The sequence below is a fragment of the Streptopelia decaocto genome, assembly GCF_964273445.1.
Source record: "Streptopelia decaocto genome assembly, chromosome: 5".
Lineage (NCBI taxonomy): Eukaryota > Metazoa > Chordata > Aves > Columbiformes > Columbidae > Streptopelia > Streptopelia decaocto.
The window spans coordinates 58,785,028-58,804,351 of NC_138659.1; the positions used below are offsets into that span (position 1 = coordinate 58,785,028).

A 19,324-nucleotide genomic window follows, 5' to 3' on the forward strand; every position below is an offset into this window, starting at 1 on the left:
GCAGGGGCTGCCTCGATTGACCTCCCACAAGTAGGCATGTGGGAAGGCATCTCCTTCCCCAGAAGAGGTGTTTTTTCTATCAGTTGACAGCGATTTCAGTGGGGAGATTCCAGCCTGTGGATGCTGGGGCAGGACCCAGAGCTGGGTGCACTGTGCTCCACACCAGACCTGCGCAGGGGGATGTTGCAAACCGTGTTTTCAGCCAGCAGTGCTTGGGAGCAGGTTGTGTCGTGCACTTGCATGAACTGCTGCCAGAACAGGGTGCTGCGTGTCGCCTCTCTGCCCGGGGCTGCTGCCTGTCCGCCCCACGGCTCTGCCTGGTGCCGGACCCAAAACGCTGGCTGAGCCCTCAGTAAAGCCACCGGCAGTCCTGGCACAGGACCTGGGATGCGGTTCCTGCCTGCGCCCTTGGCTTTCTCTGAGCAATTGGGGTTGCACCCACTCTCCGGAGCTCAGTTCCCACTGTGTGTAACCCGTCAGCAGTTTGCAGCCTCTTAGCGCTGCAGCAGCTCAAATAACAAGCCTTTTACTATGAAAAAATTAGATTTTTAATATGTGCATCAAATTTTTCTCCATGTCGATGCTCCCACCTATTCAGCTGGTCTTAAAAAAAGCAGCAGCGATGCCCTTGGATGCTCGCAAGCCCCCGTGTTTCTGTACCCACGCGCCAGCAAATGCCTCCCCATGCCTGGGGGTCTGCGTCGCTGTTGCTGCCCCTTGGGCCCTGTTTCAGTGGATGTACTGTCTGTGTGTCCCTCTGCACGTGCGTGGGTGGGTGCACGCGTGTGGCACTGGGCACATATGTGGAGTGTGACTGTGAGTGGGAAGGCAGATTTTTTTAGCTCCTCGTTATTATTAGTGGTAGGAGCCCAGCAGCAGTGAGGCTGGAGGTGCCTGAGACCTTAAGAAAAACAACAGGAGGGAGGAGGCTTTGCATTCCTGCTCCCGAATTGAGTCGGAGGTGACAGCCTTTCCCTGCAATGCAATTAATCCCGGCAGTGCCTCTGCCACCCTCCCCCTCCCGCCTCGTCCAGGAATTAATTACTTGATTATAAATCCCCAAGCGACGGTTTATAATAGCAATAATCCCCTCGAAATACGTCCTCACTGCCGCTTTCTTCCCATCTCGCCCTCGTTGTTGAGAGTCTCCAACGCTGCCTCCCCATGCGGGGCGAAGCGTTCTTGCCCGCTGGTGTGGTGGCTTTCCCCTGGGATAACCACTGGGGGGAAGAGTTATAATAGGAGTTGATTTTGAGAGGTGTTTTGGGAAGCCCTGCCCCTGCTCACAGGGACGGAGCCATTCTCTCATGGGTCATGGGTTTCACCCTGGCCGGGGAAGCGTGCAAGAGCGAGGCGCTCGCACCGATGGCTGGGGATAAGGTTTTGTCCCAGTTATTCAGCCGATAGCCCCGGCCCAGCCCCGAGGAGTGGGGGCCGGGGCTGGCAGTGTGGCTGGGGGAGACCTCATTCCTCCTCTCTCTGTCCCTCCCGATTACACTGACGCTGGCTCTGGGGCTTGTCATGGGGGCAGGGAAGGGAGAAGGGATTTGGCGTGGTGTACGGGGGCACAAAGGGGGTGGCGATGTCTCGCGGGAGCCTGCCGGCAGTGGGTGATGTGCCTCCAAATAGTGCTGCCAGAGTGGGAAATGAGCCTGTCCCTGACTCCCCAGGGCGTGGCAAGGGGCTGCCCCCATCCAGGGGACCCAAATCAAGGTCCCCAGCTGATAAAGAACCGCAGCACACATGGCCCCTCTGCATGGCCATTGAAATAGCGAGGTTTCCACTTGCATCAGACACATGGGGGTTTTCAGCTTGGTGATGGCATCCTGCTGGGAAAAAGCCCCCTCCTCTCCAAACCGTGTGGGCAGAGCTGGTGCGGGTGGCACCGAAGCTTCCCAGCACGTGTGGCTGCCGGGCTCTGACGGCTGCTTTTCTCTCCCGTCTCTGCAGAAGATGCTGATGAAGCAGCAGGACCGCCTGGAGGAGCGGGAGCAAGACATTGAAGAGCAACTCTACAAGCTGGAATCGGACAAGCGACTGGTCGAGGTAGCTGGTGCTTCACCCTGCTGTGGCCAGCCCTGGGGACTGTCACCCCATGGCACGATGGGGACAGGTTCCCAGGATGCAGGGGCAGGGAGGAGGGAGGACACGCAGGGGAAGAGCAGCTGGCCAGACCTGCTGTCTCCATTCCTGTCCTGGCAGTCGTATTTTTGGGCGATTAAATGCATTTGAGGCTGCCCTACAGCCTTGTGGGTCCTGGAGTTGAGTTGGGAGGCAAGGAATGAGGCTGTGCCTAAGTATCAGGTGGCCCCTCCACCTCAGCCCAGCACAGCCTTCCCCAGGCCACCCTCTTCATCCGGAGTGCAATGGGAGGGTCTGGAGATAGGAGAACCTCAAACAGACCACTGAAATATCCAGCAGGTGGAAGAGATGCAAGCGTTTTGCTGGGACACAGGTAAAACAAGATTAGCTCGTGGTCCGTAAAGCCCCTCGGCCTCCCAGACCATGGAGGGAAGGGCTCTGAAGTGTGACATGACCTTATCATGGCGGGGGGGGGGACGAAGACAGGGATGAGGGTGAGGATGGGGCTGGGGCTGGGCAGTGTTTCTCAAGGGAGCACATCTGCCTCGGTGCAGCAGGTCCTTGCTTGGCATTACCTCTCAGAGGTGATCCCCACCTGCACCCCAGGAGGTGGGGCCAGGGGATCTGCTGGTTTAGCCAAAGCTCCACAGTCTCCAGCACACAGGAGTCCCACACAGCAGCTGACCACAGAGTTTGGTCTGTGTGGCTGTTGGAGGAGAGCAGAGTTGTAGTGCAGATCTCAGTTTGCACCCACCTCTGCTGGGGAAAGGACCCAGGTGTCCTGGGCCATCACAGCAGAGGTTGGAGGGTGCAGGGGGCCTGACCCTTCTCCTCTCCCCCAGGAGAAGGTGAGCCAGCTGAAGGACGAGGTGCGCCTGCAGTATGAGAAGATGCACCAGATCTTGGACGAGGATTTGCGGAAGACCATGGAGATCCTAGACAAGGCCCAGGCCAAGTTCTGCAATGAGAACGCAGCCCAGGTCCTCCACCTCAACGAGCGCATGCAGGAGGCCAAGAAGCTCCTCAGCTCAGTCCAGGTCATGTTTGACAAAACCGAGGACATCAACTTCATGAAGGTGAGACGATCTGCTTGTGCTGGGGGTGAGAAGGGGCTGGGGGAGGTCTGGCTGTGTGGGGAGAACCGGGGAGGTGTGGGGCATGTTGGTGAGTGGGCGGGGGGCAGTGACCAGCACTAACTGATGCCTCTGGAGGGCTCAGCAGTCCCACTGCTGGAAGGTGAGGAGCAGTGGGGCAGTCTCAGCACCAGCCTCGTACGAGGAGGTGCTGCAGCTGGAGATGGGGCTGGGGCAGCCTGTGCTGGGGGGAGAAGGAGCTCAGCACCCCTGGGCAGCCTGTCCCCTCCTGAGGGGCCACAGAAGGTGACACCAAAAGGGGATGTGGCTGATGTGGCTGCAGTGACAGGGACTGTCCTTACTGACCAGGACTTCTCCTTCCCCTCCTAGAACACCAAGTCTGTGAAAATCTTAATGGACAGGTAAGCATGGCTGGGCAGGTGCGTTTGGGGGCAAAGGGGACTGTTGTGGGGGCAGCAGCAGCACAATGTCCAAGGGAGGAGCAGGACTGGGGATGCTGCAGGGCCTGGGAGAGGCATGTTCTGTGCCTCAGTTTCCTGCTGTGTCTGGGAGGACGAGAAATCCCCTCCCAGGGGCACTGAATCAAGTCTTCACCTTAGACTGGGGAAAACGTAGTGGTGTGTTTGTGGAAGAACAGAGCTGGGACCCAGCACCCCAGCCGGGATGGAACCAGCTGGTTTGGGGCGCAGGGCTCAGTCCAGCTCTGCTTATCTCCTCTTCCCTCCAGGGCCCAGGGTTAAAGCCAGCACTAGCAGAGTGGGGGCGAGCTGGGGTGCTGATACAGGGGCTGTGAGATGTGCGCGATGGCACAGGATGTTCACAGCAAGGCTGGGTGGGAAGGGACTGGCCCATTGGGAGGGCCGGCTCCCCACTGCCCTCGGTGCTGCTCCCCTGGGGAAGGGATTCAGCCCTGGGAGAGTGCTGGGAAAGGAGTGTGGGGGCTTCCTGACCCTCTCCTGAGTGTGCTTTGTCCCTCACACCTCTCCTCTCTGCGCACGGTCCCCATCAGGACCCAGAACTGTACAGGTGGCAGCCTGCCCCCACCCAAAATTGGCCACCTCAACTCCAAGCTCTTCCTGAATGAGATCGCCAAGAAGGAGAAGCAGCTCAGGAAGTTGCTGGAAGGTGGGTGAAGCCTGAGGGGTACTGGGTGGGGGGCATGGGACCTCTCTGCCTCCTGTATCCATGGCTGGCTGCCCTGTGGATCCCAGTACAAGAGGATGGGGAGAGTTGTTGGGGTGCAGGGCCCTCTGGGAACCCCTCTGTGGTCAGTGGGGTCAGGACACGGAGATGCCATGAAGCCAGCTCCTGGCTGTCCCTAGGACATTTGCCTTGGCTTGTGTAACAGCTGTGTTTTGGGGTGACACAGCAGACAGGCCGGCCATCGGCAGGAAGAGTCGGTGGCAAGATGTGGGTCCCAGAGCCCCCACCTCACACCTGGGAACCGACCACGTCCTGGAAGGGCTTCCTAGTCCTCTCTCCTTGGGGATTTGGGTTTGTCACCCAGGCTGTCCCTCTCGGATCCTGTCACAGATCCCATGGTCACGAGCTGTGCACAGGCTCAGCCCGTGCCCGTTTGCAGAGCAGCACTTGGGGCTGCTCCGAGCTTGCTGGCAAGGTCCCAGAACAGGACCTGCAAATTCGCCTGTGTTCAGCCATGTGCCCAGTTTGCCGCTGGAGGGGTGGCTGGGGGACCCTCTGCTCATGCAGGGCTGGACCGCAGGTCTCGGTGCTTCGCTGTGAGTTCAGACCGGCAGCCAGAGCACCAGGGAGCTGTGCTGTGCCGTGCTTGACGCAACCCTCTTCTGTTCCCCTCCGCAGGTCCTCTGAGCACCCCGGTTCCCTTCCTGCAGAGCATCCCCATGTACCCCTGCACCGTCAGCAACTCTGGCGCGGAGAAGCGCAAGCACTCCACCGCCTTCCCCGAGGGCAGCTTCCTCGAGCCATCGTCCGGGACTGTGGCGAGCCAGTACATGAGCCAGGGCGCTTCGGCCGGCGAGGGGCAGTCCGCACAAGCCATGGTGCCTTGTAGCTCCACGCAGCACATAGTTGGACTTCCCAGCGGCCCGCAGCCGGTGCACTCGGGCTCCGTCTTCAACCCATCTCACTACCCCAACACCACGTCATCTCAGCAGTCCGTGCTCTCCCAGTACGGCGGGCGCAAAATCCTCGTCTGCTCAGTGGACAACTGTTACTGTTCCTCCGTGTCCAACCACAGCGGGCACCAGCCCTACCCGCGGTCGGGGCACTTCCCCTGGACGGTCTCCTCGCAGGAGTACTCGCACCCGCTGCCGCCCGCCCCTGCCGTGCCCCAGTCGCTCCCGGGACTTGCCGTGAGGGAATGGATTGATGCATCCCAGCAGCACGGGCGGCAGGATTTCTATAGGGTCTACGGCCAGCCATCGGCGAAACACTACGTCACCAGTTAACCGTCACTCTCCGGAGAGTCCCGCTCGATGATGCGTTTGGAGAGAAAAGTCTGAGTTGGGTTGGCTTTTTTTTTTTCTTTCCTTTTAAATCAAACCCAATTTTTTCCCACCTCGCACCCCTCCAGGATTTTGGGGAGGGTTGTTCTTTAATCTCTCTCTTCTTTTTTTTTTTTTTTTTTTAATCCTTTTAATTCCTTTTTTTAATTTAATTTTGCAAAGTCCTTCCTGCCCCTCGCTGGGAAAAGACGAGGGAGATATTACTGAGAAGAAATTGATGGGGATTTCAGTCGGGCGTCTGGGTCTGTGCATCGTACTCTTCCTCACTCCTCTCTGCCTTTGGAAAACTTCAGAAGGGACAATGGCACCTTCTCTCTTCCCATTTCTCTGAGTTCATTTCTTTTCTGGTTTGGTTCAATTTTTCCCCTTTCCCCACCCCTCTCTTTCCCTTTTTAAGAAGAAAAAAAAGAAAAAAATCTATCATTGATTCAATATGAAACGATACTTGTAGATTTTGGGTTTGTTACCTTTATTTTTTTTTTTTAAGGCATTTTTTTTTTGTGTTTTGAGGCCACTTCTCATGCATATTGGCATTTTTTTTTTCCTCCTTTCAGAGATTTGTAAATACACAATGGCAGGAAATTTAATGCACAAACAAAAAGGGAAAAGAAACTTTAAAAAAAAAAAAAAAGAATAAATAAAAAAAAATCTGTTCTAGTTTTCAGGAGGGGAAGCGTGGCCAGATACACCTCCCTCCTGCGTATCGCTGATGCAACTTCCTGTAACAAGCACTTTGTATAAAAAAAAAAAAAGTGGACTTCCTGCTATAAGGCACAGGTATTTATTCTGTAACCGATTTTAGAACACACACACACACACACACAAAATATTCAAATAAATGTGATCACTTAGTGCAAACGCCTCGCTCTGCTGCAGCTCGTCCCCGGGAGCGCCGGCTCCGGCGTGAGGCTTCTCCGGCTTTGGCTCCCCGCCCCGCGGGTGCCCGCCTGGGGGAGTCTCTGCAGGGCTGTTTCGGAGGGAGCAGCCTGAGGACGGGGTGACAGAGGGTCCCGGCTGGGGAGGGGTCCCCACCGGTGCCGCAGGGAGGGGTGCTGGAGCCGTGGCTCTGTGCCGCCTCTGTCCCAGCGGGTGAGGATGTGAGTCAGGGACAGAGCTGCTGGGTCGCATCCTGCCCACAGACTCCGGAACAGTCCCCATCGTGTGACGGGGACGGCGGCTTTCCTGCCTCCGCCGTGCCGGCACCCAGCCCTTGAGGCTTTTTCCCCCCGCAAAGCCCCCTGCCCTGTGGGGCTCTGTGGGCACCGGCAGCACCTTGGGCTGGCTCCATGCTCGGCCAAGGCTGGGAGGGCGAGGGGGAAACCTTGGGCTGGGGCGTGTGGCGCAGCCGTGGGCTGTCCTGGCTGTGGTCGTGCAGGGGTGAGCTCTTCAGCTGGGAGGACGCAGCCGGCTTCACACAGCAGAGCAGCGTCTCAGAGCCGTTAGGGTTTTTCCGTCGCTGTCTTCAGGCTTGCCTGCTTTAATTTTTTTCCTGTTTGCAAAACGTCCCTGGTTTTGTTCCTTTTTGGATTCCCCCCCGTGCAGCCTCCGTGGGAAACGGGAAGGGGATTGAGTCTCAGTGAGCGGAACCCAGGAAGCAGCGGGTCCGAGGGAGGGGGACCCTCGCACCCAGCTCCCCCAATTCCATCCTGAGGCAGGTGACAGTGAATCCCTTGCAAACAGGGCCCCTTTCCAGGCTGCGCTGGGGGGCAGCGCCCTCTGCCCCGTGTGCTCCGTGCCACCCTGCGCACAGGGTGCGGAGGGCTTTTCCCAGCCCTGTCCTGCTCAGACGCTTCAGGAAACACCCAAACCGTTGGGGTATTTGGGGGTTTACTTCTTGGGCACCAGCGAAGCACCCCAGGGCAGCAGGAGGGAACACAATTCTCCCAGCTTCCTCCACAGGGACCCTGCGCTGCCTCCTCCGTGTCTGCATGGCCAGAGCCGAGGGGTGAAGAGCCCCCGTGGTGATGGAGACACTGAAGCAGAGGCGAGATGGGCTATGTCTGTCCCCATGGAGGGGGGGCCCAGGAGGGTCCCTGATGCACAGTCAGGGCCACCCCCCACCCCAGGGTGATCCCCAGCTATGGCCCTTGTGTTTGGTGCTTTCAGGTTTTCCCTCCCAGCTGTCCCCATCATCATCATCATCTTCGTCCTCCTCAGCACAGCTGCCTCCCCCGCTGCGAGCAGGCAGCTGCCAGCCCCACACAGGCATTAAAGCACCTGTCACCGACAGACGGGGGGATGCGAGCGCAGCTCCCACCCTGCAGGGTGACCCCAGGGGCTCAGGACCTGTTCCCACCACAGATCACCCTCACCCTGCACCTTCACCTGAGGGAGGAGCCCAAAAAATGGGGTGCCCCTTGCAGAACCCTGGTGCTGTGGCCAGTCCAGCCCCACTAGCTGGGAGGAGGACCCTGGTGTCCCGGCTGCCTGCAGCGTGGCACCATCACACCCCACGCATTGCTGGTGGCAGGGAGGGAGGCGATGGCCCCCCAGGGTCACCCCTGAGCAGTGGGAGGAACGTGCGCCCTTGGCCCGGTTGGGCTAACGGTGTCCCGAGCGGCTGGGGGGAAAGCACCGATGCTCGGGTGCTCAGGGGGGTTTTGTTGATGGATGGCTCTGTCCAGGGGGGGTTAAAAGCAGGAGGAGCAGAGAGACATCCATAAACAGCTCAAGTTGTGAATGGAGAGAGACGGATTAGGAGCCGGGTGAAAACATGTCACACGGTGGAAAGAAAAATGAGCAGCTGCGCCAGACCAAATTGGTGCCTGATGAAGGACGTGGGGCCTGGTGGAAAAAGGATCCCAGGGCTGGCGGTGCTGCGCGGGGGAGGCTGATGGGGAACAGCTGGAGCTGGGCACGCACATCTGGCGGAACAGGGCGAGGGGAAAGGCGGCGGCACCGATAACCACTGTGCCTCTGGCCACCACACTTGGGTTGCAGGGCTTGTCCCCCGGATCGGTGCCAGGAGAGGGGCTGATGCTTCTTTTCCAGGTTGATTCTGGGGAAGGGGTGGCAGCGCCATGGCCCCGTCCTTCAGCAGGGATTTACTTGTTGGGGTTTGGGCTCCACCATGCCGAGGGATCCCCAGGTGGAGGAGCCGCTGCCTCTTCCTCCATTTGCATACATGTAAATCAACAATCAACATAATGAGGGCAAATGCAAACCAGGCTTTGAGTTTGCAACCAAGTCCTATTTTTAACCTTGGAAAAGGGTTTCGTCAGGAGCCGCAAGCCCAGCACCAGTACCTGTCGCCACGTCCAGCTGCAAGGGCGCTCACACCCGTCCCTCGCACAAAGCGCTGCTGACCCCACGGCCACCAGTGGGTCAGCACTCACTGTGCTCAGCTCCCAGTACCCAAGGAAACAGAAATCTCACGTCTTCTTGGAAAGAATGCCAACACGGCATCCCGCCCCAGCTCATGGGAGCCTTTTTGGTGGCTGTCCCACCCACCAAACCCCCAGGTCCTGCTAGAGCTGGAGGTGTGCACCCGGGATAAAGCCCCTGTGCCCCGGCAGTGAAGCCCCGTGCTTAAACATGAGGGGTATATTTAGACGGCATCAATTTAAGTTCACACATCAACCTTATAAATATGAAAGCCCATCTCAGAGAGATGTTTAAGATACCTCATCAGCCCTTGGAAAATATGCAGGAATATTAATTAGCCAGATTTGGGTATTATCTTGTAATGAATAAATGAAGAGACTCGCTGCCTAAGATGAATCCCTAGCAGCTTATGTTTTTTTCTGTGTTTTTTGGTTTGGTTTGGTTTGCTTGTTTGTTGTTCTGTTTTGTTGTGGGGTTTTTTGTGTTTTGTTTTCGGTTTTGTTTTGTAAGAAAAGTGTGTTTCTAAGGTAACTCACTGTTTTTAACGCAAGGCCCATGGAGAGGCTCGGGGATGCGGCTGGGCAGGGTGGGACATTCATGGTGCCCCTGACCTGGCAGGGCCCCAGTGGCCCGTGGTTTACACCCCCTGATTTGGTCCCAGCTGGCTGCAGTGCCTCTGGGGACAGCGGAACGGGGACAGGGTGCAGTGCCTCTGGGGACAGCGGAACGGGGACAGGGTTGGAGCCCTGCCCTGGCCGCAGCAGCCCCAGGCCCAGGATGGAGGAGGAAAGTGCAGCCTTGGCTCTTTCAAACCTTATTTTTGGCTTCTTCCCCTCCCGCCCTCCTGCTCCGCTCCCCAGGCTGCTTCGCTCCCTCCAGCCGGGCCAGGACAGGAACTTCCCGGTTGCTGTAGAAACCCAGATGAAGGACATGGTTCAAATGAAAAACGCCGAACAAGAAATGGCTTTGTGTGCACCCAGACGGATGCTTTGCCATGCTGAGATGCAGTGACTTCGGGCCCTTCTTCGGGAGACCTCGTGTGGCTGGGGGGCTGTGGGGACGACAGAGGCTCCCTGCCAGCCCCAAAACCCTGCGCAGAACAGTGACTGGAGGCTGGGCTTCCCCAGGAAAAGGGGTTTGAAGGTCTCCATCACCCACAGGTGACCAGAGCATTGCTGCACTGCGGGATGCAGCAGCCGATGGGGTTTTGCTATCCCTGCCAGCTCTGGAACCATCTCTGCACCTGGCCTTAAAGCTGAAGGACCCCTGGGACCCCAAGGGGCTTCACCACCTGGTTTGCAAGGTTTTGGGGTAGCGGCACAGTTTCCAGCTGCTGGGAAGGGGCTCAAGGCTGAGTGAGGAACAGCCCCAGTGGAGGTGGCTGGGGGTGCACAGGCCTCGAGGTCCAGGCTGGGCTGCGCCGAAGGGCCGGGGGGCAGAGCCGTGTCCGTGGGCGCGGGAAGCGGCTGCAGAGGACACGGGTCGGGACGGAGCAGCCGGCAGCCGCTGCCACCCGGGAAGCGCCGCCGTCCCCGTGCTCGGCCCCGGCGCGTGGCGGCTGCGGGGCCGGGGCGGCGCGTGGGTGCGGGGCGCTGCCGGCTGCCGGAGCTGCCATTGTTCGCCTTCAATCAAGATGTTTCAGGCAGAATGAAAAGCACCAACTGGGGAAATCATCATCACAAAAAATCTTGCGCCTGCAAAATAGGTCAAGTAAGACTCAAAAGAGAGAGAGTGTCTGATCTGCATTGCAAGGAAGAATAGCAACAGCTGTGATCTCCAGTATATATGGATGGGCCGGGGGGGGATAAATATATATATCTATGCATATGTATAACCGCTTACAGCTGTTGGGCCGTATGTTCATTAGGGCCAACTGTTTTGGAGGCAGAGGGATCAGCGCTAATCGGGAAAGGGAGTTTATCATTACATTCAGAAGCAAAAGTGTCAGGAGCAACTGCGGCCCCCCTGCCCCGCAGCCCGCACCAGCTGTGCCGCGCTGAATGTGCTCGATTCAGCGTCCCCCCCAGCCCCCATGGGCCCGCAAGAGCTGCAGCTTCTGCCCTGGCTCTGAAAGCGCCACAAGGCTCAGCCCAGCACCCTGCCTGGCCCCAGGCCCAGGGGCTGCCCCCGGTGCACAGGGGTTGCTGTGCCTCAGTTTCCCCATTCCCCCAGACCAGCTCTCCACGACCACGCCACCTTCCTGGCCCCCCACAGTGTGGCCCCTTCAGTTATCCCTGCCTGGTGCTGGCCTCACAGGTGCTGGCTATAAAAATGAACTCAAAATACATATAAATCCTCCCGTCTGACATCAGGGAGGGTGATGGAGCCGGGTCAGGACAGCTGCTCGGACACCCCAAGACGCCGGGCTCTGCCTGGTCGCAGGCACCGCGCTGTCGCAGGCCCACGGGTGACGCTGGCAGCGTGGGGGGACCCGCGCTCCCTGGCAGCGTGCACCTCAGCACCCCCAGCCCCGACAGCTTTCCTGCCAGCCACAAACACATTGAAACTCGCAGGATCCAGCTCCCATCAGTAGCACAAAATAAAGGTTGCGAAGCCAAGCAGCAAGGACAACGTCTATTTAAAAATACCTCTCATCCAGATGATTTATTTGCAAGGCGTTCCTGCCAGCTCCTAACACAGGGGCCTTACCTACCCAACAGCTCCCCTTCCTCGTAGGATTATTTATCTGGGGCTGCGTTTGGCTGCCCAGCTGTGCTGCCCATAGCGCTGCGGCTCGGAGCCGCACGGCCACGGCACGATGCAAGCAGAGGAGCGAGCTACTTCCAACCTTTGCTCTTCTGAATGGAATATTATTTATTTTTTAGTTTTCTTTTCCCATTAAGAAGGATATAGATGCTCATCTTGGTCAGCTGGCTAAATGGGAGATGTGGAGGGGGCACCCCACCCGTGCTGTTCCCAGTGAGCCTTTCACGGCTTCCCCCAGTGCAGGCGCAGCCCAACTGCGGTTTTACAGGAGTTTTGCTTCCAGCCGGTGCTGGGAAGGGAAATAAGTGAACAGATTGCAATAAAAAAATCCAACAAGCCCAAATTCAGCCAACTGAGCCCGAAGCTGCAATTTAGCCGGGAGCCAATCACAAGGCTGCGGTGCGAGCTTGTTTCCACTTAAACAAAACAAAATAAAAGAAAATTACAACAGCTCCAGCGCAGCACCTGGGTGGGCGCCCGGCCGGGTGGGCAGCAGGGCTGGGCGCAGCCCCTCGCCCACGCGTGTCCCAGCGGGGCTGGGGGTGCCCGTGCAGCAGGCGACAGCTGAAATCTTGGGCTGTGCAGCCGATGGTTCCTCTGCTCTGATAAAGGCATTTGGCCAGGGGCTGCGAGGCCGTAAAGAAGAAGGAAATACTGGTCAAAGAGGAACAAAAATCTCAGTGTTTATTTCTCCTTCAGGCTGTGGATTATTATTATTTTCTTTTTTTCCCCTCCCCGCATCCAATCCACTTGGTTCCTTGTCCTTTCAGGAGCACTAAATTCATCATGTGGATGTAAAGCGGGGCTTGTGCGGGGAAGGGAGCTGTGGTTCGCTCTCGCAGACGCATGCAAGGTCACACGCAGCCTCGCCATAAATTACAGCGTGTCCCACCGTAAACAGCAACAGGAGAGGGGAAGCGCAGCAGCTTCAGGGGCAGGGGCCGCAGGGGCCGATACATAACGGCCTGACAAGTCAAACAACTCTCAGGGTGTTCACTTGCCAGAGAAATATTTTTCACATCCAATCCATTAGGCAAACAAGATGAAAAAGTATTTCCTACTTCGCTGAAAAAATACCAGGATTCAGTATAAAGCATGCCTAAAAAAAAAAAAGGAGAAAAGAAATTAAGTGTGACCATCTATAATGTTATTTTCCAGTGGCTCTGACAGCCTTCCAGGCATCCTGGCTGTGCAGGGAGGGACCTGATGCTTTAAAGAGCTCTAACAGCTTCTTGTTTTTTGGCCCATCCTGGTGTTGCAGGAACAGTAATGAGTCAAATTAGTTGGAAAGAAGCAACCCCAGAATTCGCTTCCCCCTCCAAACCCACTCCAAACTCCACTTCATGGAACCAAACCCAAATCGTTCGCTGCTTTTCTTTTTTCCTTTTACTGCTAGGTCAGTGGGAACGTGTTTCATGACACGCTTTTCTCTAACCTACGAAACTATTTCTGAACCAAGAAGATCCTCCCCAGGTTTGCCTTTCTCACTGGCTGGCTTTCCTGATGGTTTTGGACAAGTGAAAATCCAAAGGGAAAAGGCTTCTTCCAGCAGTTTCAACCACTTCTAGTGCTGGCGGCCGTCTCTGATGGGGGACGAGGGGGAGCGGTGAAGAGCAGCCGTGCAGACTGCCTGGCGGCTCCGTGGGAAGGCACAGTCCTCGCCTGACCGCTGGAAATATGAGCCTGTCGAAGAAAAAAGGATCACTCCCAAACACGAGTTGGCTTTCTACTAAATTTTAATTTCTTTTTTTTTTTTTTTGACAATGACATCTAAATTATGTACCGAGTAACAACATGACCAGATATTGCAAATACCCCTTTTTTGGTGAAATTTGAAAAGGGAACATAAAAGAGCGAGCTTGTGTGGACCCAGCCAGCCCAGGGAATGCAACAGCCGCCACCTTTTTACATTTGCAGAAGAGCGAGCCCTGTGGGGGGTGTGTGGGGGGGAATTTAAGTAAGCTGGTCTCATCCCAGTACACTTAACAATAAAAAAAGTCTGGTGATCAGTTATATTTTCGTCAGAGAAAAAAGTCATTAATGTGCAAGAAGCGGTACTGGCAGGGGGACAAACAGGAGAAGGCTGCCCGGGGCTTTGGCGAGCACCCCCAGGGCAAGGACAGACACTGCCAGCAGAGCTGCGGCCACAGGACACGAGTCCCCTGGCCCAGCGCTCGAGGTGGCAGCAGGGGCTGGCACCCACATCTCCTCACGTGCCCTTGGAGAATTTCACTGCTCCATCATGCCTCCCCTCCGGAGAGCACAAAGGGGCAGGAGAGGCGGCCTTCATCTCTTGCAAAGGTAAAGCCAGATTTAACCATGTGAAAGTGAAGCAAGGCAAACTCCCCGCGGGAGGGGAATTAACCCCTGCGATAAACTTCTCGAGGTCTGGGGTGGATCTGTCACTCCGAACCTTTAATTCAAGGCCGGGTGTCTTCCCACCAGAGATGTTTTAATTCACCCACACCTCACCGTGCCAGCGGGGTGGCCTTTAATGGGCTGTGTTATGCGGGAAGTCAGGAGAGAGGAACATCACGGTCCCTTCTGGCTTCAGAAATCTATGAATCGATGCGACGTGTGGCAGAGCTCCACCCATAGCAATGAGACGGTTTGCGTCCCCGAATCTCATTTAAAGGAAGGCAAAGCAGAGAGCATCGGAAGGACAAAGCCTTGCGTGTGTAATTACCATAACCCGAACAAGAGCGAAGGGCTGGCAGAGGGGCAGGGGTTTTGCTGGACGGTGTTTTCGGCTGGCCCCAGCCTGGTTTACAGGTGGTGTTTAGCCAGGTGCAGAGGGCATAGCGGATGTAAATACATTCAGATAAGGAGCAGCAAGTGAACAGAACCTCAAATTCTTTTACATTTTCACCAAGTTGATGCACAGAGAGATGTTCACAACACAAGGAACATTGACAGTCATCACTTCAGGATATTTTACTTAAGTCATGGTCATTTTAACCTTCCACCTCCATCCTCCCAGGACAGCTTGCTCTGTCACAGTCTTCCTCTCTTACTACCTGTCGCAGGTAAACCAAATTCATCTACTGGATTACGGGTGAAGCTCTGGCTGGTACACATGCACGCAACCAATACGTGTAGCCACACGCAGACGTAAGGAATGAGCCAGCAAACACTTCTGGATCCTGAGTTCAGTAAGGCAATTCTTTCTTCCAAGTTGAAGTGATAGGAGAATTGCTATGTATTTATTTTACACGCATTTCCAAGATTAACCAATGTGAGCCTAAAAAAAAATCAAATTACCCTCCTGGATGCTTTTTTTGATCCAGAAAGCTATCTGTGGCACAAGTAGGGTGTCACAAGGTAAAAAATGCCACTGGTAAAAAATGTATGGAGAAGGGAAGCACCAACTCAGCTCCCTCACAAGTGAGAAGGATCAACACGTGAGCCCCCAGGGGGACTTTGCCCTGTCCTGCCTGGACCAGAGGAGGGGTGCCCAAACGTTGCAGCCCGCACCCCGCACACAGCGCGGGCAGCTCCAGAGCTCAGAGCCACACAGCTCTGTCGCTCGGCCGGCACGAAGCGCGCCTGCGAGAAACGGCTGCAACTCTTTACAGCACTTGCATCATGCAAATGCATTAATCGCAAGGAAAAGATGATGCTGGGATGCATTTCTCCTCCTTGGGCTGACCCAGGAACATGTGTTGTTCAGATTCCCGGGGTTCCTGACAAGCCAATGCAGCTGAGTCGCCACTGAACAAGCTAAGTTTAAATGAACATCTCATCTCATGACTCCTTACTCAAGCCATGGAGCTGTGTCACTTTGTCATTAGAGACTGCTTAACAGCTCGCTTGAGCCGGCTCTTTTCCCCCTCCCAGTTGTCCAGTGTTTAAAGCAAGGCTGTGCTACGCCGGCACACATGTCCTGCATCAGTGCCAGAGACAGATGCACTCGGAGGGTGCTGACTCACGGACGCGGGCAGATTAAGGTTGGATTGCTGAAGCTGTTGTTGTCCCAGCTGTCCCTCTGCCCCCAGCCACAGCAGAGACAGCTGAGCTACAACCCCTGAACCGCTACTGCACATCTTGATGTACGGGGGGACCCGGAATCAGCCCCACATGATTTTAATCTGCCAGAGCTGTAACACGTAGGCAGCCAGGGGCTGCTTCACATACAGTGCAGATGTTTCTGCCGTGAGGTGGAGACGGCCGGGGAAGGGAGGAGCGAAGAGCTGGGAGCTCCAGGGGTGTCAGCCGTCTGCCCGGGTCCATGAGTCAACTCGCTGACGCGTGGTAAAGCCACATGCTTTAGTACACGCAGCTTTCCCCGTCCTGCCTGCCGGTCCGTCTCCAAGAGGTGGAAGGGGTAATGCAGTCCCTAGTTATTCTCTGGCCTTTCGCAGGCAGGCAGCAAACAAAGCTGGCAAGCAGGGCAGTGGGATTATTTTACCATCTGTGCATTAGAAGCTGGCCCAGGAGTCACCAAGCTCGCTTCACGCAGGACATGGCTGCTTTGGCGTGCTAATGACTCCTGCTCACTGTCAGTTGGGGCTATATTTGAATTGGGGACGAGGAGGTGGAAAACACATTCTCTTTCCTATTTCAGTGATTGCATCCTTTTAGAGGAAAGCCAGATTGGGGCAGAATGAAGCCTCGTTTTACAGAGTGCTTCCCATCTGCCGTTCATCAGCCTCCTCACCCCCCAACAGGGCAACCCGCAGTGGCCCCGAGCTGGGGGGCCCTGGGCAGCCCCCTCGCTGAGGGGCAGCCCCCTGACCCCCAAGGGCTAGGCAGGGCCTGCTGAGGAACGGGCGGTAGTAGAATATATTTTACATATTTCAAAAAGGAAACCTGGGACCCGGTATCTCATTCTAGAAAGTAATCACGGACTTAATTGCATTTTGCAGCAGAGTTGCCTTAACATCAAGGGAAAATCAACAGGGATTGTTCAACATCAAGACTAATCTCACATACGGAATTTACTGAACGTAGGAACCACGTTTTTTGCTGGCTCAAGGTGAAATGCTGGGCTGAATTCTCCTTCAGCTGCGAGAAAAGCCCTAGGCATGCTCATCCTGCATTATTCCAACTGTAAAGAGCTTCAATTATACACATATAACCCTTTTCTCCCTTCTATGGCGGTGTCGCAATGCAACAGTGCCTCGTTATGATCAAACTCCTCTTTTATGGCTATAGGAATATGTGGAAGTCTTCTACCCTCATTACACAAATGACTCCTTAGCAGCTTTATTTTAAGAAACTACCCACAATCGGTAACATAATCGCATTTTATCTGTCACTGAGGGGAAGCTGTGAATGACACCTGAGTGTGTCCTCAGCAACCGCAAACCTGCACGTATAGGGCAGGTCCTATGCATCTAAGCAACTACAGTAACTCACCACTCCCTCTGCTCCACACTGAATCACAGTCTCGCTTCTGCTTACAAACTTGCTTGCTAATCAGACATTTAATATTATTTATGCATAGGAAGGAAATATATCATTCCTTTATTGGGATAAAAAAATTATACTAAAGAGCAGGTCGAGTTCCAAATCCAGCAGTGGGTTTTAGCTGATGTTGTTCCCTTTTCTTTCTCTCTTTTTTTTTTTTTTTTTCTTTTAACAGCTGTAGCTGTGCACAGATGGAAAAACATTTGGTCAGAAAGCAGCAAATTAGTGTTTTCAGGCTAGAATTCTGCTCCCACCGCTCCTCCATTTCCATGCAGCTCAGAATGCTTTATTTCTTCTTAGCACTGACATTTTTGCACACCCAATTCATGCCGTCCTTCAGAGAGAGAAAGGTAATGTTAGTCAAGCGAAGGGAAAAGGAATCCCCCAATCCTACCCAACCACCCTTCTGCGAGCACCGTGTTCTGCCTCCTCATCTAGCCCCCTCCTGCCTTCTTGTGCCCAAAAATGCCGTGGGTAAAAATCAAGTGTTTAATTGCTTGGTAGATGTTGTCACACAGAGGTTATTAAATCTTTCATCTGACCATAAAAAGTATCATCGTCTCATCATGTCGCTATGTGTAGGTCCTCTGAGGAAGGATCACTTTGCAGTCGAGGTACGTCAGTGGCAGATGAAGGCTCAGTTCCAGGTGCAGCTACAGATGATTTGTGTAACCTCAGGCAAGTCAACTTGTCTTTGAGACCATGGATTTTAGGGGGCTGTTTGTTATACATTGAGCTCCCTCTTAAGAATACAGCTCTAATTCTCTACTCAGCTGCAAGCCTTGAAATCCAGATCCATGAAAGCCACTGCAACAACCGGATCTGGACCCTGCTCCCGGTTCCTGAGGGGTCCCACAGGAGTTCAGTGAGAACAGATGTGGCCATGTTTTAAGAGGAGGATATACTTTTCTGAGCATTTCTGTAAAAATATGTGCACGGCATCCCTGACCATCACCACCAGGATGGTAACACTTGTGCTGTGAATATCCGAGTCACAAGTTTATTGCTGAGATCCCAGAATGGAATATGCTATTGAAGGGCAAAGCAACATTTTATCTGCTCCTGTCACTTATCTGTTGTGAGATGCGCAGAACAGAGCACAAGATGCACAATCTCTTCATATTTGTGTCCCATAGCATCTAATACCTCTACCCTGTCTACGAGGTATCTCTGCCAACAGGGCGGCTCAGGGCAGAAAGAAGGCTGGTAGGGTTTCTGGGATGAGAGGACAATGACACATCTTTGTGCTCAGAAATTGGGCAAATGTCACCTTGGAGTTCTGGAAGGGGGGATTTCACTGTATTATGGTCAATGGTCATTTTTGGATCATTAAAACAATAGTGAGACCCTAAGAAAGACCAGAGCCCTTGGGCCAGCATCGCTGCTAGCCCTGTGGTAGCAGTGTCACCGGCTTCCTATGCCCTTGTCCCCAAACTGCCCTAAGGCTGCCAAGGACCCCAGCTGCCCCAAGGACAGGTGGCCAAAGGCACAGCACAGCAGGCCCCTGGGGTGAGCTGAGCGCCACCGCCGTGCCTCCGTGTTGCCCCTCAGCGCGAAGGTGGCGGCTGCGTCGGAGGGGAGCTAAAGAGTTAAGAGAGAAGAGAGGGAGTCCTCAGGGCTTAATCAGAAGCAGAGAGGTTCTCACTTGAAAATACCAATTCACCTTGATAGCTGCGCTATGTGACACTTCTTATCTGAAGGGGAGCAGCAACTTCTGAGATCAGCCCTTGTTGCTGCGTTAAATAAAGAATAAGCGAGCCCAGCTTGTGCTGGGGTGCACATGAGGCCCTACACTAATAACACTTCTAACTCTAACCTTGGGGAGGGTTGATGTCTCCAGTTTCATTTATTTATCTCCACAGCAGAGATCAGTGTAAAACAAATTGTCTGAAATCCTCAGAGCAAATGGGAAAAGAGGAGAGGTAGATTCATTTTAAGGCCCAATAGCTTTGTGTCTTCCCCTTTCAATAACACTGATAACCTAGGTGTAAAACATGTAATGCCTTAAGCAATCAATAGCGTGGTTTAAAGCTTATCACTTTAGAGAGAGAGGGAGCAAGTGATTCCCAGCATGAGGAATGCCAGGGCTTAACAATGGGGCTAGGAGGAGAGGTGTCAAGCCTTTGGCTCGATTGTGTGCTTTAGAAATCTGCATGATTGCCTGCAAAGAGTAAAAATAAATAAATAACTCAAAAAGCTCCCACAATGATTTCAGCTTCCCCT

General features: G+C 54.7%; 2 protein-coding genes across 4 annotated transcripts in view; one reads left to right on the top strand and one right to left on the bottom strand.

Moving 5' to 3' along the window:
• Nucleotides 1-6,491, top strand: part of TRIM8 (tripartite motif containing 8) — a 29,288-nt gene extending 22,797 nt beyond the window's left edge. Inside the window, exons 3-7 of the mRNA XM_082053109.1 lie at nucleotides 1,951-2,046; nucleotides 2,925-3,158; nucleotides 3,546-3,577; nucleotides 4,186-4,301; nucleotides 4,998-6,491. Coding sequence (XP_081909235.1) covers nucleotides 1,951-2,046; nucleotides 2,925-3,158; nucleotides 3,546-3,577; nucleotides 4,186-4,301; nucleotides 4,998-5,605 — 1,086 coding nt within the window. The 3' untranslated portion in view covers nucleotides 5,606-6,491. The remainder of the gene's footprint in view (nucleotides 1-1,950; nucleotides 2,047-2,924; nucleotides 3,159-3,545; nucleotides 3,578-4,185; nucleotides 4,302-4,997) is intronic.
• A 5,859-nt stretch (nucleotides 6,492-12,350) lies between these two features.
• Nucleotides 12,351-19,324, bottom strand: part of ARL3 (ARF like GTPase 3) — a 31,502-nt gene continuing 24,528 nt past the window's right edge. For 2 of the 3 annotated variants that reach the window (XM_082053974.1, XM_082053972.1), the window contains exon 6: nucleotides 17,143-17,435. In XM_082053974.1, coding sequence (XP_081910100.1) covers nucleotides 17,388-17,435 — 48 coding nt within the window. In that variant the 3' untranslated portion in view covers nucleotides 17,143-17,387. Of the gene's footprint in view, nucleotides 12,792-17,142; nucleotides 17,436-19,324 lie in introns of those variants that run through there. The other variant, XM_082053973.1, reaches the window with a different exon arrangement.